We start from the raw sequence: 26812 nt of genomic DNA, 5'->3' as shown, positions 1-26812 counted from the left end.
GGGTACATATTATACATGGGGAAATATGATAATTCAGTAATTTAGTGAAATAAACCATTTGGAATTCTCTATTGACTATATTGCTGGGAGATGGCAAAATTGAAAATTTGGTATAGGGTGTGACCTTTCCTCAGTGAGCTGATAGAGATAGGATTACATGGCAAGTGTGCCTGAGAAATCTGGAAGTATGGGGTTCAAGGAAGGTCAGGAAGGGTTACTGGAGGAAATTGGTTAAGGATGAGATTCAGCAGGTGGAAGAGGGAATAGGACTCTAGGGAAGAGAAGTGAGTTGTCCATGGTTATAACCCAGATTCTTGAATGACGAAAAACCCAGTTTCTGCTTTTTTATATCTTGCCAAGAGCTGTTATTGTCTGGATCAGTGTATGGGTGGTTTGAACTAAAAACAGATCTCAGAAATGCTGAGTTTCTAGAGACACTAAGATGCCCCTCAAGGCATCTGTATCAGGACTCCCAGTTCTAATGGTTTATGAATTGAAAAGTTCATATTTAAACCCTTTCCCCTTGTTTTTGTAGTCAATTCTAGGACTCACACACACACACACACACAGAGAGAGAGAGAGAGAGAGAGAGAGAGAGAGAGAGAGAGAGAGAGAGTAAGCACTTCATAAATGTTTATGGAATGAATAAGTGAGAATAATTCAACTATTTTAAATCTGATTAGTATATCAACTGGGGATATAGTTCAATGGATTCAGTGAATATTTATTGAGTGCCCAGAAAAGAGCTCTTTGCCTTCAGCCTTCCTTTCTTTGGTTTCTTGGTCAGTCTTCTGTCAAGTGGCACTTGGAAGAGGGGCTATTTGCCATTTTATGGAATTATGGCAAAAGATTTGGAAGTAATAATGGTTGCCTGAGGAATTTAAACCCAGGCAAATGGGAACTCCATCAATCAAGTATCTAGTAAGTACTTGTTATGTCCCAGATACTTGAGTCGCTAGAAATGAAAAAAAAAAAGGCTAAAATAATCCCTGTCCCCAAATACTTGCATTTTTTTAGGGTTTTTTTTTTTTTTTGCAAGGCAAATGGCTTGCCCAAGACCACACAGCTAGGTAATGATTAAGTGTCTGAGACTGGATTTGAACCAGGTACTCTTGACTCCAAGGCCGGTGCTTTATCCACTATGCCACCTATCCACCCCCTAAAAACCTTGCATTTTAATGGAGGAGAAAACATGTATAGATCTATAAAAGCTGTAGACCAAATTGACACTAGGGGAAGACACTAGCAGCAAGAAATGGAGGGGGGAGGGGAAACTTGGAAAGTCCTCCTGAAGATAAGATCCTGGCAACAGAGGACATGTAGCTGTCTAGGACCTTGGAGGTTCTCTAGTTTAGGGCTGTCTAAAATGTGGCCTGTGGGCTGCATGTGATTTTATGAGGCCCCCTGTGGGTTTACTAAATGCTTTAGTAAACAAAGCTGAGATATGGCAGAGCTCACATTAAAATGGCAAATAAAATATATTGTCTATTGTTTCTTTTTTTTTTTTTTTCCCAAGGCAGTGGGGTTAAGTGGCTTGCCCAAGGCCACACAGCTAGGTAATTATTAAGTGTCTGAGACTGGATTTGAACCCAGGTACTCCTGACTCCAGGGCCAGTGCTTTATCCATTACACCACCTAGCTGCTCCCTTGTCTATTGTTTCAATAAAAAATTTTAAAAGTAAGGTTGAACAGCCCTGCTCTAATTCAATACATCATTTTACAGATGAGAGGACTGAAGCCCAGAGAAAGTTATGACTTGGTCAATGTCACAGAAGAAGATAGTACTGGTGCACCTTACTATGCTTAATACACACAAGTCACCAACCCTGACCAAACTATATCCCAGACTACTGAGAGAACTCAAGGATGAAATTGTAAAGCAGTGTTTGGAAAATTGTAGGGAAGAGGAGAGCTGCTGTAGAATTGGAAATGGATCATATCTCAGTTTTCAAAATGAGGAAGAAGGTAGAACATTCAAACTGCAGGCCTATGAGCTTGACTTTAGTTCCTGGCAGAATATCTAGAATGTATTGTTAGTGCTTAGAAAGAGAAAAGGTCATTGAGAAAGGCAGTTTGGGCTTATAAATGAAGAACTCATGGGGAAAGTCATAGACCAATTATATCTGGCAAAGCTTTTTTTTTTTTTTAGGTTTTTTGCAAGGCAAATGGGGTTAAGTGGCTTGCCCAAGGCCACATAGCTAGGTAATTATTAAGTGTCTGAGACCGGATTTGAACCCAGGTACTCCTGACTCCAAGGCCAGTGCTTTATCCACTACGCCACCTAGCCACCCCTTCTGGCAAAGCTTTTGACAAAGTTTCTGTCATATTTTTGTACACAGATGGGAGATGAGCTGGAGATTTAGGTCTACTTAGAAATAGTTGAACAACCAAAAAGTGACAATTAATTCATCAATGCCAATTTAGATTGTAGTAGAATGTATGAGACCTCTATTTGTGGGCCTATTCTGGTCAGTATTTTTATCATTGACTTAGATAAAAGCATTGATGGCATACTTGCAAATTTGTTTCTGATATAAAACTTGTAGGAATAGCTAGCATGCTGGTTGGCAGTGTCAGATTTCAAAAAAGGTCTCAGCAGAATGGGTTGAATCTTCTAGGGTAAATCGAATTAATGTAAAATTTCAATGTAAAGTAATGCTTTTTAAAAAATATATAATATAAGTAAAGGGTAGAGTAGTAGAATAATATTTCATGTGAAGAAGATATGGGGGCATATAGTGCCTCCTGCTAACAGAATGATCAATCTATTAGTCTATACTCATTTATTAAATGCTTACTTTGTGCCTAGTACAAGTATATATTCCCCAAATATTGGCGGATACAAAGAAAAGCAAAAATACTCACTTTCCTTAAAGGGCTTACATTCTTTTAAATTTAATTTAATTTTAATTTATGGAATAAAACCATCATTTACATAATGCAGTATAACAAAAGGCTAAAATTGCAAAAGTTGAAACTACTATGCAAAACTTTCTATTTTTTTCAAATGTCCAATAAAATTATCATGCAAATTTTCCTCCTCTTCTTCTACCCTGCCCTAAAATGGCTACCATTAGACCCAATTATAGATATATATGTATAGGTATACATATATATTTGTACATACATACATATAAATGTATGTACAGATATGTAAAATTATTCTATACAAATTTTCATTTATCACTTCTTTCTATGGATGCAGATTAAATATTTCTTCATATGTCCTTTACAGTTTAGTTATTTATAAGATTCAAAATAATTTATTCACTCAAAGTTGTTCTGAAAATAATATTGCTTTTATTGTATACAATGTTCACTTGGTTCTGCTCATTTTACTCTTCACTGTTCTTTTTTTTTAGGTTTTTGCAAGGCAATGGGGTTAAGTGGCTTGCCCAAGGCCACACAGCTAGGTAATTATTAAGTGCCTGAGACCGGATTTGAACCCAGGTACTCCTGACTCCAGGGCCGGTGCTTTATCTACTATGCCAACTAGCCACCCCTCGTCACTGTTCTAATAGAGGACACCACAAAAATATAATTAAGTGTATGCAAAATACATACGAAGTATATGGAAGGTGACCTTAGAGTGGAAGGCACCAGCTGCCTGGGAAGGAACCCTGAAGAAAGTGGTATTTGAGCCAAGTTTTGAAGGAAGTTGGATATTCTGAGAAGTAGAGTTGAAGGCAAAGGCATAGGACAAAGTACAATTCATGAGTAATAAATAAATAGGTTGGACTATATAATATACAGTGGGAGTAATGTATGAGAGAGAAGACTGGAAAGGCCACAAGGGGCTGAGTAATGAAGGGCTTCAAAAACCAGCAGAGGTGGTGACTAGGTGGTGCAATAGATAAAGCACCGGCCCTGGAGTCAGGAGTACCTGGGTTCAAATGCGGTCTCAGACACTTAATAATTACCTAGCTGTGTGGCCTTGGGCAAGCCACTTAACCCCATTGCCTAGCAAAAACCTAAAAAAAAAAAACAAAAACCCCCCAAAAAACCAAGCAGAAGACTTTATATTTTGATTCTGGAGGAAATGGGGAAACACTGGAATGTCATAAAGAGGCAGATGATAGAATCAGTTCTGAACTTTAGAAAAAATACTCTAGTAGCCTTGTGGAAGGTGGATTGGAATAGGGAGAACTAGAGGCAGGAAAATCAATTAGAAGGCTACTGCAAAAGTCTGGGCAAGAGATGATTTCATACTTAATAGATATGGTCACATCACTGCTGCTCAAAATGTTTAGTGACTCTCTATGTTGACTACAGAGTCAAGTTCAGACTGCATTGCCTGGCATTCAGGATCCTCCTCAACCTGATGTTTCTACCTTTCCAGATTTATTTCTTTATCCTTCTTTTATATCCCCTTCAGATCTCTGCCAAAGTGGGCGACTCAGTGCCCTATATGCTTCATTTTCTCACCTCTGGACCTTTGCCTAGGCTGTTCCTTCCTCTATTCCTCCCTTCACCATTGAATTCCAATCTTTTAAAGCTTAAACAAAATGAGATTTTCTCTTATTGTCTAGACTGATGAAGACTTTTTCTCTTAATCCCTTCTGTAACATTTTATTTTTTAGTTCTCCTCTACAGATGAAATACTGTGTAGTATTACTATCAGTTTTACCATCTTCCATTAGACTATAAGCTCCTTGAGGAAAAATCTTACTTTATATCTCCACAGTGCTTTGCCTCAGGCTGTTCACACAGAGGGTGAATAAATGTTGATAAAATGTTTATTGGATTTGCCTAAGTCTTTTGTGAGCCTTAGCTTCCAAAAAAGGACTACTTCTTAGACTTTATTAGAAATGGGGGGCGGGGCGCTCTAAAACCTACAGAAAGATCCCTGTTGCCATTGATAAAGAAAACCATCAATTAACATTCTCTATTTTTTTAATTTTATTTAGTTAAATAGTTGCTGGTTACATTTTAATCTGATTTGGGTAATATTGTTTGTAGATCTCTGGTCTAAAACAAGAGAAGTGAGGGAGGTGACATTTTTCCTGTTCTATGTCCTACTCAGACCAAATCTGGAATTTTGAGTTCTTTTCTGGTTGCCCCATTTTAGTAAGGACAGGGACAAGTTGGAAGAAAGATATGTAAAGTGAGAAAAAGACAACACCTTGTCACATGAGACTAGAGTGAAGAAACTGGAGATGTTTAAGCCTGGAGAAGAAAACATTTGAAATGCAGGACAGGGTGGGGCATACTGCTATTTTCAAATACCTGAAGGATTCTGAAGCGGAAAGGGGATTAGGTTTCTTATCCAAGGTTACAGATATCAGAACTAGAAGGAATGAATATAAAAATCAGAGACAGGTTTCAACTTGATGGGAAGTAGGAATTCCTAAGTCAAGTAAAATCAAGAAAATCAATGAAGCTCCTACTATGTGTAAGTATGAAATATTTGGCTTACTAAATATTTAGCTGAGGCTACAAAGAAAGACAAAAATAAAACACAAATAATAGCTAGTCTCTGTTCAAGGACATTCTGATGACAGAGGTAATAGATGAGCAATTAGGTACAAAATAGATTACAAATAGGACAAATTGGAGAGAATCTCAGAGGGAAGGCACTTACATGAGGGGAGATGAGGAAAAGTTTTTTGCAAAAGGTAGAATTTTTTAGTTTGGACTGAAGGAAGCCGGGGAAGCCAGGAGGTAGAGGAAGGAGACAATTCAAGGCAGGGAGGACAGTCAGTGAAAATGCCCAGTTGGGAGATGGAATTTCTTGTGTTAGGAACAGTAGAAGGTTATGAAATGTCCAGGTTATGAAGAATTTCAAAAGCCAATCAGGAGGGGTGGCTAGGTGGCACAGTGGATAGAGCACCAGCCATGGAGTCAGGAGTACCTGAGTTCAAATCTGGACCTCAGACACTTAATGATCTAAAAGATCTAAAAAAAAAAAAAAAGCCAATCAGGGTCTTATATTTGACTTGGAAGTAATAGTGAGCCACCAAAGATTACCAAATAAAAGAGTGATATGACCTATGCTTTGGGAAGATCAGTTTGAACTTTGAATGCAGAATAGAATGGAAGGTTTAGAGACTTGAGGTGACCACTTATCGATTAGAAATGTCCCAAAATGGAATTGGTTGACTTTGATAGTAATGAGTTATTTATCACTGGAGAACTTCTAGAAGAAGCTAGGTGACCATTCTTCAGGGATGTCTTACAGGGAATTTCTGGTTCATGTGTCCTCTAGATGATCTCTGTACTTTTTAAGTTCCCCTCTACTCCAAGATTCTCTAGTACTATAAAGGTCCATCAATATTCAATGATGTATTTTTTTTACTTGCCTTTTCTCTGCCTAAGCTAGGCTTTCTCAATGTTTCCTTTTCTACTGTTGTAAACCTTTGTAGATTAACTACTGGTAGGGTAGTACTTCCTTCTCTTTTGTTAATGAAGTGTTTTAAACAAAACCAGAAATCAATGGATCCTCAACCTTGCCTTGAGATTCTATCACTATGTAGTATTCAACATGGGTGAAAATATTTGCATAAACATCTTCTCTCAGTCTCTAAAAATGGGAAGATGAATGGGATTAGACTGGATGATCATTAAAATACCTTCCCCCCCCCCCCCAAATATTCAAAGCTTTAAGATTTCTTCCAGTTCTAACATTCTCTGATTCATATCCTATGGTCCATAGTCTGAATGTGATTGAGAATTCCTCTACCTATATATAGTCTGTGTAAGTTCATACTCAAAATGATCTCAATCTTCATTTCTTCAGCAAGTACTTATCAAGTGCTATCTTTCTATAGACGTGAATAAATTTGGGCAGTTAGGTACCACAGTGGATAGAGCCCTGGAATGGGAGTCTAGAAGACTCCTCTTCCTGAGTTCAAATCTGACTTTGGACACTTATTAGCTGTGTGACTCCAGGCACACAGTTGCCTCAGTTTTCTCATATTTAAAATGAGCTGGAGAAAGAATGGCAAACCACTTTAGTATCTTTGCCAAGAAAACTACACATGGGATCATGAAGAGTTAGACACAATTGAGACAACTGAACAACAACAATGTACAGGCATTATTTGAGTCATTGGAAATGTGTGTGTGTGTGTATGTATGTGTATGTATGCATATGGCAAAAATAAAGTTGTTCCTGCCCTTCAGGACCTTCTATTCTCTTTCAAGGTTTCTTTCTATCAATGAAGAATAGATTACAGCTTGTCAGTACTTTCTTATCCTGTGTAACTCTTTGTTCATGCCTTCCCTTCAATTCTTTATAGGGGTTTAGCAGTGTATGAGGAGTTTCCTTAAATTCTCACATTATAAGCAGCATGAGGGATGCCCATGCTCTTGTTACATGATAGGCCCATTGTCTTTTGTCAATTATGCATATCTTTAACATATTTTTTCCTGTTTCTTTTTCATAATTATAATGTTTATGAGCCACATATGCCTACCTTGTGCCTTTTTCTTATCCTTTGGGTGATTTTCAACTTCGGTTCTTTGGAATTTACTCTACAGTAGGGGTTCCATGAATTGTAACAATGAGGCAGAATGAATAGAACTTGGAAGTCAGGAAGATATGGACTGACACCCAAGAGATGGACAGAAATAAAGACAAAATTAAATTAGGCCCTACCCTCAAGGAGGTTACATTTCATTGGGGCAGAAATACACATACATACTTGTATATACGTGTGTGTGTGTGTGTGTGTGTGTGTGTGTGTGTATACAAAATAAATGCAAATTTACTTTGATGGGGGAGGAGATGGTTCTGGCATCTGGGAGATAAAGACAAGTCTCAGGAACAAGATGGTGTTTGAGATGATCTTTGAAGGAAACTAGGGATTCTAAGGAATAGAGGTTAGGAGGGAGTGCCTTTCAGGTCTAGAGACACCCAGTTTCCAAGGGAGTGCCAGTCTTATAGTAGGTGCTTAAGGAATGACTGTTGAATGAATAAATTGGTTCTGAGGATTAGAAAGTTAGAGTCTCATTAATTAAATGAATCATTACTGTATACATAACTCTCCCTTCTACTATAAGAAACAAATTCTTTTTACATTTTGTAAGTATCTTTTTTATTATACTCATGTCTCATTCTCTTTTTCCCCATTCTGTGAACCTTATTTTTAGACAAAAAATCAATGATATAAAAATCACATTGGACACTAGATGTAATATCTTATTCAGTCACTTATCCTTCCCACACAAAGAAAGAGGTATATTTATTAATCTCTTAGAACCATACTTGATTATTTTAATTATATAATATTCAGTTTTGTTTTATTATTCATTCCATTTCATTTGTTGTAGCTTTTGTATATATTGATGCTTTTCTGTATCAGTTCATATTACATTTTCCATGCTTCTCTAAATTCCTCACTGTTTCTTGCTGTCCAATAATATATAATCATATTAATGCACCACAATTTATCTAGCCACTCCTAATCATTGGATACAAGCTTTGTTTCTACTACTTCGCTTCTAACTATAACACATCATTATGCTCTGAAAATCAGTCTGCCTGAGAATGCCACATATAGAACTCCTTTCCTACTCCCTGTTCTTGTATTTTATTTTCATAAATCTCCCCATGTTGTTACTAAAGGAAAACTGAAGATATATGTAATTTGTATTGTTTAGTTGATCTAAAAGGTTTGAAGGTCAAATGCAGCAAGTTGTATGGGAAAGAATACTCCCTGACCTAAGAGGCAGAGGCCTTGGGTTCTAGAGTCCATTCTGCCTCTTAGCTTACTAGGTGAGTATAGAATGTATCATTTTCTTTCTCTGGGCCTCAGTTTTGTCACCTGTAAAATAAGCAGCTAAGATGAGATGACCTCTAAATTTCCTTCCAATGTCAGCAGGAGGCCATGATTCTCTGCTTCATTTGTAATAGTTTTGTGCATAAAGAGATTAAAACTTGTCATCTTTCATACGGAAAGAATTGGCTTCTGACCTAATTCTGCTAAGACACAGGCTTTGAGTTGTGTTCACAGTAGTAAAGATGAGTAATTTGGACCCAGCTGATTTTTATTTTTTTGCTTACTCCTGTTATTAAATAGAATGATTTGGTGGACAGAAAGTTGTCATCAGAGGAAAGTGTGGGATTTGGAGTTAAGAGGACCTGGGTTCAAGTCCTACCTGCCTTAGATCCTCACCTGTAAGATGCAAAAGATTAGGTTAAGATGGCCTCTTGGGTCATTTTCAGCTATTAAATCAATGATCCTACCTCTGATATACAGCTAGCTGGGTGACCCAGGGCAAGTCACTTCTAGTGTTTCAAGCATTCAGAACAGGGGCCAGTTTGTCTTGGTAGGAGTTTACTTGTTTGAATTCCCCCCCATCAATGAAATCACAGATCTGATCCAAAAAATAACTCACTGTTGAAAAGACTTGCAGAAGCTATTCCAAAATTAAGATTTAAGATGATAATCCCTTAATAGCTCAATTTTCATAGCTCTTAAAAGCACCTAAACACTTTCACATATAATAACACCTTTCTTTAATAAAGCACAAAGCTAAGCATTTTATCTGATTCATACTCAGAAGCCTGAGTGAGGTAGGGAAGGTATTATTATCCCCATTTTACAGACCTCTCAAGATCACAGAACTCAAGTCAGTAATTCAATTCAATTCAACATCTTACTCAATGTGGCTACAAGTACTTATCATGGGCAAGAGAGAGTTGCTAGAACAAAAGATACAGTCATGGAAAGTGGTACATATCAAGTTATAGGGGGATGAAGATAGCTCAAAGACAATGTGGAAAATATGAAGGACCAGTGATTTCAGTGGTGTGAGTACTTCTTTCCTCCACTAATATACACTTGTGACTCTTCTCTTTCTAATAGTCTTCCTTCCCCTCCCCATCATCACATTTAAGAACAAATTTTTACATTCATTTAAAACTGTGAGTTCAGATTTCTTTCCTTCTTCCCACCTTACTCCCCATCAGTGAGAAAACAATTTGTTTCATATTGGTTAAAAATATGTACTCATGCAAAATACTTCCATAATGGTCATGTTGTGAAAGTAAACATAGCGTCCCCCCCAAAAAAGAGAAAACCCCAGAAAAATAAAGTTAAAAAAGAGCTTCAATTTGTTTTCAGATACCATTAACTCTTTCTTTGGGGATGGATAATATTTTTTATCACACATATTATCAGAGTTGTCTTGGGTGACAGCATTGCTAAGAAAAGGTAAGTCATTCTCAGCTGATCAACCTACAATATTGCTGTTACTTTGTACATAGTACATTTCTCATTACATCTGCTCTTGTAAGATTTTCCTGGTTTTACTGAGAGCATCCTGTTCATCATTTCTTATGGCAGAATAGTCACATGCCCCAATTTGTTTAGCCATTCTCCAGCCGATGGGCATTCCCTCAAATTCTAGTTCCTTGCCACCAGAAAAGAGCTGCTAAAATGTCCTTTTATATATATATATATATATATATATATATATATATATATATATATATCCTTTTTCTTCCTATTTTTCATCTCTTCTAAAATATAGACTCAACAATGGCATTACTAGGTCAAAGGGTACACATGATTTTAGAGTCCTATGAACATAGTTCCAAATTGCTCTACTGAATTTTTGAATTATTTCACATCTCCAACAGTGCATTAATGTCTCATTTTCCCTATGTTCCCTCTGACATTTGTTATTTTCTCTTTCAGTCCTATTGGCCAATTCAATAGGTATAAATCTACCTTATAGTCTTAGGAAGTTGTCTTGGAGCACTGAGAGGTTAAATTATTTGGCCATGATCACACAGCCAGTAGGTTTTAGAGATAGGACTTGAATTCAGGACTTTCTGACTTCTAGATTGGCCCTCTGCTCACTAAACCATACTATTGCAGGTTAAATGGAGAGGTTAGCATGAAAACTAAGAAGAGGTAGAGCTGGGTCTTACTCCAATCTATTCTTCCCACCATGGCATATTGCCTCCCTGATCTAGCTTGGATGGAGTATAAAGTGGAAGTCTGGTTTTGAGTTAAATGATAAGAAATGGAAGCTCCAGAAGGTCACCACACATCTCTTCCCACTTTATATCCTAAGACTGAAGGCCTCAGATTCAGCCTCAGATATACAGCAATCCCCTAAGAGAGTCTTCTCTACCTCTAGAGCTGTGAGGGGATCTTAGAGGTCTTTGAGGGCAACTTTCTCCTTTTACAGATGAGGAAATTGAGACCCAAAGAATTAAATGACTCGACCAGTGACACATAACTAACTCTGATAAAACTCTAGGCTTAGAGACTAACATAAAGGCAATCCTAGTCCAGGACTAGAGTTGACTTTAGATAGTATCATCACCAAACCAGCATCCAGATGTAGTGATAACACTTTGCATTTATGAATTACTTTATAGTTCACATATCATACTTGCTTAGCAATAGCCCAGTGAAGTAGGTAAAAGTATCCTTATCCTTTTTTTTTTTAATATAAACCTAAATAAGGAAATTGAGCTTCAGAGATGTTAGGTAACTTGTCTAGAGCTACATGCCTAGAAAATGACAGGATTTTGACTCAGAATATAGGACTCCAAGTTCAGCAATCCTTCTACTCCATCTGCTCTTAGCACATTACCTGGAAGATACTATATGCTTAATAAATTCTTCATTCCTTGCTTAATAAAAATCCTCCCTTCCTTCCTTTTCCTTCCTTCCTCCCTCCCTCTCTTCTTCAGACCAGAAAGAACCCAAAATTGTAGTAAAAGATAAAGAAGGTTAAATGTTCAGGAAAGGACCCTGTGTCTGGAGTCAAAAGACCTTGTCTTCAGTCCCTGGTTCTTCCAGGTACATGAATTTTGGACATGTAATTTCACTTCTCTAGGGCTCAGTTTTCAGATCTATAAACCATGGGACTGTGCTCGATGATCTTACTAGACTGTAGATTTCATGAGAGCAGTGTTCATGTCTCCTAAGTTTCTGTATTTTTTCCATCCAGTGACTACATATAGTGGATCTTTAATTAGTAAACGTTAAATGAATCAATGAATCTCTAAAGTTACTTCTAGGCCTAACATTCTATGTTCCAATGTCCTATCCAGCTCTGACATTCCATGTTCTAATGTCCAGTTTTTGTTTCTCTGCTAAGAGCTTATCCAGCTCAGTGATTTTATGATTCTGTAAGTCTGAAGAAAAGAGCCAAACGTGAGTAAGACGAGAATCCTTGAAGTTGCTATTGTCTCTTATGTTCTCTCATCTGGGAAATTATTAAATGCTCTGAAGCCTGAGAGAGCTGGGTAGGAGAGCCAAGCTTTCTGGTTAGTGGTATGGGAAATAATGCATATTCAAAAGTGTTTTCTTTGAAAACACTGCAAAGCTAAACACTCCAGGGAGACGCAGATTAAAGCACTGATGGAGAATTTCATCAGTACTTAATCAAAGACATTGATTGTTTTGGCTCTTCAGTGTCCCATTGGTAACCCTTTGCATTGTTGTCTTTAATTGTGGGAACTTGTTCATTAGAGCTTCATTCAGGCCAGTCTCCATGTTCACATATTCATTTGTTCCTCCTGATCTTTGTTTAGTCATTCACATCCCTGTCTGGATCCTCTGCCTTTCTGTTATCTTTTCCTACCCAGATTTCCTCTTCCATATTCTTGGCTCTGACATCAGGCACCCTCTGGCTCATCTGAAGGTTGCCATCCAGGTTGCCTCCTTCATCCTTGCTTTCTCCCAGGTCCTCGAAGGACTTCTAAGCATTCATAGTCATTGCTAATAACAAGCAAGAAACTTGGCCAGGTATCACTCCATCTAGTTATTGCCTCTTGGATGGCTTGCTGGAAGTGGTGACACCTGGACCATAAGAATATAGCATGACTCTCAAAGGAGAAAGATTCCAAAGCTAGAGTAGAAGACAAATCAGGCTAAATACTCAGGAAAAGGCCCTGTGTATGGAGTCAGAAGACCTAGTGGTGGTGCATGTGAAGGGGGCATAGATGAGGCACATGAGACATCAGAACTGAGATACCTAATCTCACAGAAACTTAGCATTTGGAGGGACTCTGGATATGTTTGAAGGCAACTCCTTATCATTGGTGAATAAAGAAACAGGGCCAGGGGATGGAATGACTAAAAAAGTCCCCTCCAGCTCTAGCTCCAATAATACCTCACTCTCCCTCAAACTCTTCAGACTTGTTATTTGACAGTTGTAAAGAGGAACACTGACAAATTGCAATAGCTCATATTTCTGCAGAGTTGACAAGTAGCCAGAGTACTTTCTTCATAACAACCTCATGAGCTTGGTGTGGTGTAAGTATCACCATTTCCATTATACAGAAGAAAAATAGGCTAAGGGGAGTTGAGGCCATTTCATAGTCACCCAGATAGTGAGACTTATTTACTGGAATTTACATTAACATCTTCTACCTCCAGGCTTAGCCTTCTGTCCATTGCATAGGACCAATCATCCAGGGAGCTGCTCCTATGCAGTCAACATTCTTACACTATTTTTATATTGGACAAGAGAAGAAAATTCTACTTGTTCCACTGTAATTGACTTAAGTTAAGTTTCGAGAAATTTAGAACAATTGTAAAGTGACATACAAAGATATGGGTATGAATTCATTAAGCCCAGGTTAGGATGGACTAAAGTTATTTCCCTTTTTGGTAAGGTCACTAGACTGCTAATCATTTTCTGAGAAGTATTGGTGGTATAGTGGTTAGCACAACTGCCTTCCAAACAGATAATCTGGGTTTGATTTCTGACTAAGGCAAATTGAATTTGGGGCAGATATGTGGAATAATGTAAAGTGTCACAAAGACCAGAGTTCATTTCCTGTCCCATGTATGAAGTAGTTGGGTAACTATACTTAATAGCTGGCTAAGTTTCTTAAACTCTTCTAAAGTCTCATCAAGCTCTAAATTTATGATTCAGTGATAACCTACAAAAGTTTATGTTTAACTCAGTTTAAGATATATTGCCTAGATTTCAGTCAAGTTTTTGACATAAGTACTCCCCTCATGGACAAAATGGAGATGTAGAATGGACTAAATAAGGGTACTTCTTGGTGGATTTGGAACCAGTTGAATGGTTACACTCAGAATTAATTAATGGCTTGATAACCACATGGATTAAGGATTCCAGGGGATGCCCCAGGGATCTGGGGCCTGTGCCATTTAATATTTATAACAGTGACAGGAAAGGCATAGAAGGCAAGATTATACATTGGCAGCACTGAGAGAGCTATAGCTAACTCTTTGGATGAAAGAATCAGGATACAAAAAAGATGAGAGTCTAGAATGCTAGAATGAATCTCATAAGATGAAACTTCATAGAAAAAAATAAAAAATTCTACATTTGGGTGTAACATTTTTTTAGAGCAACTACAAGTATAGAAAACTTGGTTAGATGATAGTTCTGAAAAAAATTGGGAGTTTTTATGGATTGCAAGTTCAATATGAGTCAACAGTATGACATGAATATGATCCAAGGATATATTAAGAGAGACAATTTCTGGACCATTGGAGTTGATAGTCCTGTCATCCTCTGTTCTGATCCAGTCACACACCTAGAGCACAGGAACTAGAGCTTGAATGGGGTTCCTTCCAACCCCCAAATTCTACATTTCTGTAAGTATTGCATGCAGTTCTAGATGAAACATTTTAGGAAGGACACCGACAGACAGGAACTGGTCCAGAAGAGGATAATGAGGAGGGCCAGGGGCTTTGAGACAAGCTATGCTATGTAAAGATTGATCAAAGGAGTTGGAAATGTTTTAGTTGGAGAAGACTAAGGGGGAATAGGATAGTTGTTTTCAAAGTTTCAAAACCTGGCAGTGGAAGGATTAAGCTGAAAGAAGGGACTTGCTGTGGTTAAGCAGAGGGCAGAACTAGAAACAATGGTAGAAGTTGCTAAGGAAAAAAATTCCTAACAGTTACAGTCGTCCTAATAGTGGGTTGGCCACGTGTTGGAGTTGAGGGGGGTTTTGCTCTCACAGTAGATCTTCAAGCAAGTCAGATGACTTCTTCAGTTCTAAATTTTCCTCCCATTTTCCCAGGCTTATATCATCTTTGACCTCTCATTTTCTTTCACTGCCATATTCAATTTGTTGCCAAGACCTATTGCCTTTTCCTTTGTAACTTCTCTCATATATGTCCCTTTCCTCCGATCCTGTGATCAATCTAGTGCAAGCCCTTGTCACCTTAGTCCTGGTCTATTGTTGATTTTCCAACCACAAGTCTCTCCTTATTCCAGTTCATCCTTTGCTCAGCTGTTAAAGTGATCTTCTGAAAGCTCAGGTCTGACCATATCATAAGTCAAGTCAATAAACTCCAGTGGCTCTATATTACCATTAGGATCAAATAAAAAAAATTCTCTTTTTTTAGAGTTAAAAGCCCATGATAATCTGACTCAATTCTATTTTTCAGGCTTCTTACATCTTACTTCCCCCCCCCCCCACTCCTGTATATTTTGCAGTTCTGTGACACTAGTTTCCCTGCTGTTTATGGCACAAGACATTCCATCTCCCTGCCCTGAGTATTTTCATTGACTGTTCTCCCTTGTCTGTAATCTTCTCACTCCTCATCTCTGCATGCTGGCTTCATTTAGGTTCTAGCTAAAAATCATAACTTCTACAAAATAAACTTTTCCCTATTGCCTTTAATGTCAGTGCTTTCCCTCTCTTTATTGTCTCCAATTATTTAGCTGGACATAGTTGTTTGCATGTTGTCTCCCTCTTTTACGCTATGAACTTCCTGAAAGTAAGAAGGGTCTCTTGCCTTTTTTTTATTTTAATAAACGTGTTTACAAATTAGTAATTTTTGGTATGAGGAATTAGTATTGAAAGGGAAAGAGATAAATAAGAGATAATTTTTAATGTTCATCAGATTCAGAAGGGGTTTGTTTGGGTCTTTTGTTTTGTTTTGTTTTTCTTCCTCTGGATGGGAATAATATAGTCCATAGTCAAATATAGTTGTCTTAGCTTTCTGGACTACTGAGAGGAGTTTCTTCCATCAAGGTTGTTCATCTCACAATGTTGTTGCTGATGTGTACATTGTTCTCTTGGTTCTACTCCCTTTGCTCAGCTTCAGATCCCGTAAGTCATTCTATGCTTCTCTTGAGTCTGACCATTTATGGTTTCTTATATAACAATGATATTCCATAGTATTCACATACCATAACTTGTTTAGCCATTCCCCAATTGATGGGCATCCCATCAATTACCAATTCTTTGCCACTACAAAATGAGCTGCTATGAATATTTTGGAACATGTGGGACTTTTTTCTTTTTTTAATAATTTCTTCTGGATATAGACCTAGAATTGGAATTACTGGGTCAAAGGGTATGTTTCCTGCCTTTTTAAAAAAAATACAATGCCTAGTATGTAGCAGAAGCTTAAGAGATGTTTGCTTACTCACTGACTTGACTCTGGAAAGGAATAGAACTGTTGCATATTCACTGGTCCTCTGAAATTACTGTACAAGGGTTAAGCAGTTCTCACTTGAAGAGCTACTATCATTTCCTCTGAGATTCTATTAGCCAATCTCTACCCACACTTAATCTATTTTCTTTAAAGCTCATTTTCATTGAGTAGTCTGGGTTTATAGATCCAGACAAGTACACATCCTTGATTTTAATTAGGGAAGTCTGTATTGGAAAAGGCAAGTAAGCTTCCAATTCATTCATTGTATTAATGATACTTGATATTGAAAGACCAAAAATGTCTCTTTCAGAGTCTCTGTTCTTTCATTTGAAAAAGAATAATAAAGTATATTTTCATACATTGTTTTCCTTAATGCAACTTCATGAACTAGCCACTGCAATTCAAGGAATATTTATGAAACATCTATAATATGCCAGGCTAAGGACTGGACACATAAAGACATCAAAGTCCTTTACATCTAGGAGTTCACATTCAAATAGGAGAGATAGTCTGGGATAGAGCATCAGGTCTGAAGTCCAGAAAACTCAACAGAGAGCAGGATGAGGGCTATGGTGGCAAGCTCTGTGAGGCATGAAAGGGTTTGGTCTAGCCTCTAAGTAGGATAGAGAATTGATTAGTGAGATATAAAAGGATTGATTGCTATGTTTCGGTGTTTCGGTGAGGGTCTGAAGGAGATTATATAACTTGCAGCTACAGTGGACTCCACAAGGCTAGCATGTAAATAGGAGGAAGGAAGGAAACAAGCATTTATTAAGCCCCTACTATATATACCAGCACTGAGCTAAGTTCTTTACATATTTTATCTCTTTTAATTCTCACAATAATCTTGAGAATAGTTATTATTATCCTTATCCTGCAGTTCAGGAAACTGAGGTAGACAGAGGTTAAATAATTTACCAAAGTCACACACAGTAGTAATTGTCTAAAACAGGATTTGAAGTCATGTTTTTCTGACTCAAAGTCCAACCCTATACCTACTGGCTTCCAGGAAAGGAGGCAGGTGGTAGGTAGGAGTGATTCAGGACAGGTGTTTAGCTAAGCCTAATTAGCAATCAGACAAGGGAATCAAGGGAATCAATTTATTAGTCAACTGTTAGGTGAAAAAGGCACTGTGTACTCTGGGGATATAAAGTCAAAAATGAGGCTCTCTGCCCTCATTATCCTGCAGGGGGTGGGGGAGAATCAAGTGAGATAATGTAGCTAAGAGACTTTAATTACAGTTATACAATCATAAGCCTATTCCCAGGCTTTCCCTCTTACTATCTAGAGAGTATTTCTGATGCGGCATAATTGAAAAAGCCCTGAGCTAGATTCAGGAGACCTGAGTTTTAGGTCTGACTCTAATACTAACTTGTTTGAGTTAAATAAGTTACTTAACTTCTCTGGACCTCAGTTTCTTCATCAGTAAATTGACAATGGTGACCAAATGATCTCTGAGGTTCCTTCCAGATCAAAAGTATTTAGCAGTACAATTATTTGCTATGTTTAGGTCATATCTATTCTATCCAGAGTCTGGATTAAGAGAGCACCCAAATAAACTGTATTCAGAAGGGCCCTTCCCACTCTCCTCTTCTCTCCCACCTCCTTCCTTGTAGCTTTGAATGCTACTTCCACAGCTGGCTGTTTTTCAATTAAAACATAAGAAACCATTAATTTACATTACAAAGGTTTCTGCTACTCTTAGCCCTCTGAGTCTGGTTATGACTGAGGTGACTATTATCAGCCTTTCCAGAGGGCCTTGCTGAGTGTTAGAGCCCTCTGACGTTATTCTTGTGAAAGTTTTCTTGGTTTCCACCCACTTCAGGGTAAAATAGTTTACCTCTCAGTGCAAGGTGGCAGGATGTGGAAAAGATGTGGGGTCTGAACAAAAGGAGGATATAGTTTTGCATCATGACAATAAGCTCTCCTTTATACAAAGAGGAATTTTACTTTCCTTGTAAGATCCCCATGCAAGTATCATCATTATTATCATCATCATCATCATTATTATTATTGTTCCAATTTTAAAGATGATGAACTTGAGAATCAGTCATCATCATCATCATCATCATTCCCATTTTATTATTTTTTTGCAAGGCCATGGGGTTAAGTGACTTGCCCAAGCTAAAAAATATTACTTCATTATTACTTAATACTTAAGTATTGTGTTTGAGGCTAGATTTGAATGCAGGTCCTCCTGACTCCAAGGGCCAGTGCTCTATACATTGTGCCACCTAGCTGCCCCTATTATTCCCATTTTAAAAATGATGAACCTGAGGTTCAGTTTTTAAATTATATTTCTAGAGTCACATTTAGTAAGTAGCAGATCTGGGTGAGATTTAGGCTAACAGCCCCCTGCACAGCTTCCATCTACACAACCTTAGGACTGGAAGGGACTCTGAACATTCTCTTAGGGGTAGATCAATCACATTCTTCTCCTTCCTCTCTATTTTTTTTTGTTTCCACTATACTATATATGTTGAGGGGCATACAGCCCTTTCAATGTCTCTTTCCTGTAATCCAGCCTGGATGTCAGTTAAGAATCTGGAGAAGAGGATAAGGAACATGAGTTTTAGATATAGAGATCAGTAGCCATAAGCCCCTTCATTCCCTTTGCAACCTTCCTCCTTCCAGATAGTGGGTTCTTCTTCACTGAACTTTTTTCACCAAATGACCTTGGAGGACCACTTATCAGAGAAGGGGCTGAAGGAAATTCTCATTCAGTTATGAGTTGGATCAAAGGGCCATTGAGCTTCCAACCTCAGCTTCCTTCAAACCTCCTAAGGCTTCACCAATCTTATCCTATTTTATTTGATCTTGAAGGAAGAGACAGACCTTCTTGTGAATGTCAACCCTTCTATTGTGCCCTTGATCTCATCCCCTCCTGGTACCTGTTCCATCTCTTTTCTTTCATCTTCAAGTTTATGTAGTACTGTAAGGTTACAAATGACTTTTTTTTTGGTTACCTCATTTTATCCTCCCAACAATCCTTAGTATCCCATTTTATAGATGAGAAAACTGAGGTTGAGAGACATGTATAGAGTCATATAGTGACTGAGGCAGGTTTTGAATTCAGATCTTCCTGGTTCCAAGTGCTTTATTTGATTCTTCTAACACTGCTCCCATGCACAACTAAAGCCCTAGAAAGGACAGCTATGTGACACAGTGGGTAGAGCACTGGCCTTGGAATCAGGTAGGACTGACATTGGAATCTAGTCACAGACACTTTACACTTACTATGTGACCTTGGGCAAGTCACTCCTGATTGCCTCCCATCCAGGGCCATCTCCAGTCATCTTGGTTCATATCTGGCTGCTGGACCCAGATGGCTCCAGAGGAGAAAGTGAGGTTGGTGACTTAGCACAGCACCTCTCACTTAAATCCAATTCATGTGTTTGTCATGGTATCACTTTCCTGATGTCATGGTCTTCTTCAAAAACAAAGGACAAAAAACATCAAAGTCCTAGAAAAAATTGGCTCCACTTACTGCATCTACCCCAAGCATGTGAAGGAATAGGCAGAAGAGAACAATTCATTCAACGGGCTATGAAGCCAGCTGAACAAGTGCTGTGGAGTGCTTAGAGCTTGGTTAGACACCAAAGACGCCAAGATCATCCACTGCATCTAGAGCCATCACCAGAAGTCTTGACTCTGTCTTGCCACTGGATCATGATGACTTTGGAAGAGAGAGTGAGGTAGTTGATTGTGTGCAGCTCTACCTAACTTAAATCCAGTTTACACATGCAACAAAAGACATCATTCATAACCATTCCTCAAAGTCCTGTGGTGACAGACAAGTGATGAAGCAGCAGGTGTGGATACATTGGGAGATGTATTCACAACTCTGCACACAGATGGCCCAGGTCAAAGTGTTGTTTCTCCACTGAGAGCAGCAGTGAGATTTAGCAGCTCCCTGGGTGACTGAGCAGTCCTTTAAGGATCACACTGCCTACCTCCTGATGTGAGGAAGGGGCTAGAAAAGGTGACATCCAAAAGTTTAGCGTACCCACCCCAGGGGTTCACGTGAACTATTTGTGCCCAACTTAGAGTAGAAACATTCTGAGCTCATATTGGTCTGATCAGCCACAGTTGGACACACTGTAATTTTTCTGAAACATAGTGATATCATTTTGGTCTTTGATAACAAGGGCAAGAACCAACCAACTAACTTCCTCTCTCTCAACCCCTTGGTATCTGGCTTTCAGTCCAACTACTCTTCTGAAACTACTTTCTTTAAGGTTAGGAATGATTTTTTAAACTCCTAAGTTGGATGGTCTTTTCTTGTTCCCAATGTCCTTGTTCTGTTTTCATCTTTTGACAATGTTGACTAAATTCTTCTAAATACTCCTTTCTTCCTTTGCCTTCTGTGAGGCAGTTCTCTCCTCCTACATGTCTGATTGGTCTTTTTTTAGTCTCCTTTGCTGGATCATCATCCATCTCCCACACAATTAGCAAGGATGTCCCCTGGGGTTCTGTCCAGGATCCTTTTTTTCTCTTCAAAGAGATCTTGAGCAAGTATAATTTTCTTTTACTATTTCTATAGATGTTGAAGAGATAATGGTTTAATGCCAGAAATTGAGGATTTTGAATCTTGGGACAGCTTCTCTAAGCTGTCCCTTACCTCTGTCCCCACCATCTTTGGAAGATTTGACTTTTTCCTTCTGCAAAACAGTCTTCAAGGACCTGTGATCCCATTGTTCTTCAATACTTCCTTCCGTTTCCTGAGAAGATACATCTTTTTCTTTAATAAATCATTTAGTAAGGACTTGCAATTTTTCTCTACATGGGTTTTTCTTTCCTGGCATTAGTTAATGTCCCTCTACAACAACTTAAGGACTCAGGGTCACCATTATATCATGATAAGGCAACAGGGTTGAATTTCAAAGAAGTTATTAAGTACCTGGAGTACTCTTACTGAAAGCTTATTGCTAAGGAATTTTTATCAAGTAAGACAAATCAACCATCTTTCAAAATAAACCATCTGAAGTGACTTTGTCATTCAATTGTATGCAGAGTTGATTCATAGGAGCCACAAATCCTTACTAGCAAAGCCTTGAAATAAATGAATTTTTATAAGTATAAGAATAGGAAAGATAGTCTTGCTTGTTTTAGTGGAAGGTCAACCAATAACAGTGGTTGACTGAACCTATGGGTCTAGCATAGATTTCATAGACTTTCACAGCTGGAAGGGACTTCAGAACATAGAATTTTAGAACATTCATTTTATCTCATATAAATCTTGTACAGTCTTGTTGACCTGTTGTCTTTCCATGTGAGCTCCTTGAGGACACCTTGTTTTTTCCTTTCTTGTAACCCTAGTGCTTAAATAGACTTTTAATAAATGCTTTCTGAATTGTTTGACTAGCCTGGAATGTCACAGTTGGATGAGACCTTAGAACACAGAATATTATAATTGGAAGTGACCTTCTATCATAGATTATAAAAATATATTATCACAGAAATGGGAGGAGCCTTTCTAGGTTATCTACTTAAGCTCCCTTATTTTAACAGAGGAGGAAACCTAGGACAAAATGGTTGAAATTAGGCCATATCCCAAGTTAATGGTGGAACTAATACTAGCACTCAGATACCTGACCCGTGGGCCACTGCTCTTTCTATTAACCTATCTATCTTTCTATAATTTCTATCACACCTATCTTGCTCAATCATATACTTAGTCCTGAACAGGGGATTCTCTTCCAGATATAGGTTGGGTTAACTGGCCATAGAGGTCAAACGCTATAGGCAAGGCAGATATTGATGTTGGCAAAATTTATTTCTGGGTCCCTCAAAAGTAATTAATTTGGCTCCATTTTCTCCATAGCTAAAAGAAGTTAGTCATTGAAAAGGGAGAATAATGCCCAGAGTACCAGATTGAGTTTCTCTATTTCCTGCCAAAGTGAATTATTCATTTGTACTGGGGAGGAACCCTTGAATGACTCCACCAGAGGTTGTTTTATACTCTTTGCTTGGGTATCTAGAATGCAACTAATATCCACAGCATTTGAATCAGTAACAACATGTTATCCCTAGTGTAGACCTGGCCTGACTGATTTGCGTGCTCACTTTCAGAAAAAGGTTTCTGGTCAAACACAGCCAAAAATAACAGTGAGTCACATCCTCTTAGGCAGCAGAGGGCCTGCTCCCCAGATCTCCCTCTTATGGTGTCAGAAATTCAGGGGGTTGAATCTTGTACCTATTTCTTCCTCCATTTCCTGGAAGGATCTGCCACTTTAAAAAAAAAAGCACTCCCTTAAGAATCATTCAAAAATAAGCCATCTCAAGTGAAATAGTGAGCTAGTCAGATTGGTTCACCACTGTTGCTAGGGAAAGTTCCTTATATATACTTCTCAGAGGCAGGCATTAGGCAAAGGGAATGAGGCGACTTTCTTTTTTCTTTTTGGCCAGATGTGGATTTTGAGTTGCTGAATTGGCAATTAAAGCTCTCATCACTGGGAGGATGCTCTTCTAGTTCATTGTCAGGGATTTTCCTAGAGGTACCAGATGGAGCACAGAGGAGCCAGTTCTAACTATTTCTCAACTCTTGCCCTCTGAATTTAAGAGTTCTGTGATGTAGCAGTCTCCACCAACCAGATTGTCTTTTGGGAAAATGTACTTTCATATTCTTAAATCTTTTAAAAAATCTCTACCAACTCTTCATTCCATGATGTCTCTGATCAGACTTAGATATCAGATGTGTTCCTAGAAGGGTATAATGGTGCTCCTTCATAGGAAGGGATTGGGAACCTATGATAAGGGATGAGAAAATTGAAATCATGATGTCTAGAATTGTCATTACAAGCATAATGGTTGCAAGAATGAAAAATATAACTCAGTACATCTTAAATGCCTTAGAAAATGTTGCAGGCTTAGAGGTTTGTTTGTTTGTTTTTTTAAGTTCCAGACCCCTTAGTTCAAAAAATCATATTTTTTGCAGGTTTTACATAAATACTTCAAAAGGTTTCAATCCTCCCTTTGTTTAAACTAATGAGCAAAACAACATAATAGATGAAAAAAATAACAATAATCTTACTTTCATTCCAGGAAGGAGAGAAAATAGAGATGTAGTGAAACTGGAAGCTGGGGCCACTTAGGTTTGTTTTGGGGTGGCAAATTTAAAGGACAAGAAATTTAGAGGACAAGGAATTTAACTTGTTCTGTGTTGACTTAAGTGAAGAATCAAGTGAAGGAAACAGCTGGTCCCAAAACAGGGAAGAGAAGATTTTGGTCCAGGTACTGGTCCCTGTTCTTTCCTTCTCTGTCAGAAAAAGCTAAATCACCCTCTGGACCCCATCTCAATATTCCTGAGTTTTAAACAATGTTTCAGATGATAATTTCCCATCTCCACTATGTAGAAGGAACCTTAGTGTGAGTAAAGAGTAAAGGACCCTAAATCCTCTGAATTGGACCAGATGAGATTCTATCTTCTAATCTACTAGAGTAAGTAATTTTTTCTCCCACTTGACTGAATTTATTTTAACTCTATTTTGTGTTATGTTTGCATCATGCATTACAAAGCTGATTCAAGGACCTATTTCCTACCTTTCTGGTTTGCCCTAGGTAATGAAATTGCTAGTTGTGGTTTGTCAGTCCTGGCTCTTGTAGAATTGAAGGGACTCTTTCTTTCTTTCTTTCTTTCTTTCTTTCCTTCCTTCCTTTCTTTCTTTCTTTCTTTCTTTCTTTCTTTCTTTCTTTCTTTCTTTCTTTCTTTCTTTCTTTCTTTCTTTCTTTCTTTCTTTCTTTCTTCCTCTCTCTTTCTTTTGCTTTTTTGTAAGGCAATGGGATTAAGTGACTTGCCCAAGGTCACACAGCTAGGAAATTATTATGTGTCTGAGGCCGGTTTTGAACTCAGGTCCTCCTGATTCCAGGGACAGTGCTCCATCTACTAGACCACCCAGCTGCCCCACTTGAAGGGCCTTTTTTTTAGGTTTTTTTTGCAAGGCAAGTGGGGTTAAGTGGCTTGCCCAAGGCCACACAGCTAGGTAATTATTAAGTGTCTGAGGCTGGATTTGAACTCAGCTCCTCCTGACTCCAGGGCTGGAGCTCTATCCACTGCATCACCTAGCCGCCCCTTGAAGGGACTTTCTTGAAGAGAGTATGTTGATATAATAAAGAAAGTGAATCCTGAAGTAAGAAGGCCAAGATTTAGATCCTGGGTCTAACATTCACTAACTGTATTTTCTGGGCTCAGTTTTCTCATCTGTAAAATGGGGAACTATTTTCTTAAATGGTTGTTTTGAGAAAAGAAAGCACTGTATAAAATTATTATTATACCATTATTATTAGCTGGGAAGATGTCTTACTAAATCTCCATAGTGGGTACTGACTTCTGTTCAGAAATAGTTTGAGAATCTGAAGGGCAGAAATGATATTTTTCTTAATATTTGACTACAAGAACCTAAGACCATTACTTGCTCAATAAATATTTGTTAGATGAATGAATAAATGATTCACCTCTCCAGATAGGACATAGTAACAAATCTTAAGGAATGGAAGGCTTTGAAAGGTGCCTAAGCTGTATCTTATAAGTCCCTGTAATTCCCAAGCTTAAAAAAAAATGTTCAATAGGTTTTAATCAACAGTAAGAAGGGCTGCTAGATGATTAACAGTCTGTATGGATTAGAACTGTAAAGTCTTAGCAAAAGGAAAAAAAAACCATATTTTTGAGTGAATTTAAGCTCAAATTCTCAAGCAATCAAGGATCATCACAGACTGAATGAAAATGGGGAAATGGCAAATGTGATTTCCTGTGAAATAATCCCACTTACTCATAGAACAGGGAAGATTTGCCATTCCATGATGGAAAGAGTGCTGGACTGGTTGTCAGGAGACCTGAGTTTTAGTTCCAAGTATTCCAGTGAAGATTCTCTGTGAGCTTTGGCAAGTTGCTTTACTTTCAAGGGTCCAAGTTCCTTCTGCATAAAAGAAATGAGTTGGACAGTATGAACTCTAACAATTTTGGTCTGTTATATATCCAGTGTGATCTTGGGTAAGTCATGTAACTTCTCTGATTCTCAGTTTCCTCCTCTGGTAAAATATGAGAAATGGACTAGGTGACCTCTAAATATACTATCTAATGATTAATAATATTTTCTATAATATCATAACACTGGGGGAAACATATTCCAAGTATAATTGTATTTGTGTCATAAACCCCATAGGGCTAATGGGAGGGAAGGATTTTGTAAAGCATGAAGTTCTACATAAGTATGACCTATTCTTATTGCTTTCCAAGAATGAATGAGTGCAAATTTTTTTTCCTTAATTAAATCCCAGAATACCCTTTAAATATGCCTCTTCTTTAAAGACACTAGTTTAAAAGATGACTGTCAATGAAAAGGTTGAAACATTTAATCTAGTTACCTTTGTCAATAAGCCTATAGGAACAGACTAGCATCAACATAGTATAACCAAAACTAATCCCAGGGTTGAAGTACTGAGATAAAAAAGGAAGCAGATTAAACAGTCAATACTAAAGAAATAAATGGAGAAAAACACTAGTCTAATAATCTGAACATATAAATGGACTAAATGACCCAGTGGAAGAATAGTGACAGAATGGATAACAACAAAATTCCTAAATCTGTTTAAGATGAGACACATCTAAAACATAAAGACATATATGGAACCAAAATTACTATGTGAATCTAGAAGATGTTTTTGATAAATTCAGAAAATTAGAAATTATAATCATTCCATCAGATAGAACAAAAGTGAAAAAAAATCACTGTGTAATAAAGATGAGGAAGAATATATCATGAATAAAGAAAATATAGTAAATGAAACAATATAAGTGCTAAATGTACCTATTGTTATAACATAACTTCATAAAAGAAAATTTAACTGGGTTGTAAAAAGTGATAATATAACTATAATTATAAGAAAACTTTAATGCTTCTCTCTCAGAACTGGAGAAATCAGGGTGGCTAGGTGGCGCAGTGGATAGAGAACCAGCCCTGGAGTCAGGAGTACCTGAGTTCAAATCCGACCTCAGACATTTAATAATTACCTAGCTGTGTGGCCTTGGGCAAGACACTTAACCCCATTGCCTAGCAAAGAAAGAAAGAAAGAAAGAAAGAAAGAAAGAAAGAAAGAAAGAAAGAAAGACAGAAAGAAAGAAAGAAAGAAAGAACGAACTGGAGAAATCTAAGAGGAAAATAATCCCAAAAGAAAATACAGATCTGAACTGCTAGAGCATTCAGACCTAAAAACATATAGCATTTCCTAAATGGGAACAGTAAAGAATAGGGTACCATTAAAGAAAAGATTATGTATTCTAACATAGAAAAATTCAAATAACTGTTAAAAAAAGAAATACTTAGCATACCCTTTACTGGTTATAATACAACAAAAGAGTAATTAATTAATACAAGAAAGACAAGTAGAATCTTCAATATTAAATGGGGACTGGTAATGATAACATTAAAAAGATATCTTGAACTACTGAGTCAAAGAATAAATCATAGAAACAATAG

General features: G+C 37.7%; 1 protein-coding gene across 2 annotated transcripts in view; it reads left to right on the top strand.

Moving 5' to 3' along the window:
* CYRIB (CYFIP related Rac1 interactor B) overlaps nucleotides 1–26812 on the top strand; it is a 203044-nt gene that overhangs the window by 17529 nt on the left and 158703 nt on the right. The window contains exon 1 of one of the 2 annotated variants that reach the window (XM_074202269.1): nucleotides 4884–5392. The exons of the other annotated variant lie outside the window; for it this stretch is intronic. Coding sequence (XP_074058370.1) covers nucleotides 5375–5392 — 18 coding nt within the window. The 5' untranslated portion in view covers nucleotides 4884–5374. Of the gene's footprint in view, nucleotides 1–4883; nucleotides 5393–26812 lie in introns of those variants that run through there. 2 annotated transcript variants of the gene reach the window in all.

This window comes from Macrotis lagotis, chromosome X (assembly GCF_037893015.1).
Source record: "Macrotis lagotis isolate mMagLag1 chromosome X, bilby.v1.9.chrom.fasta, whole genome shotgun sequence".
Lineage (NCBI taxonomy): Eukaryota > Metazoa > Chordata > Mammalia > Peramelemorphia > Peramelidae > Macrotis > Macrotis lagotis.
This window is presented reverse-complemented; position numbering and strand designations above follow the sequence as displayed.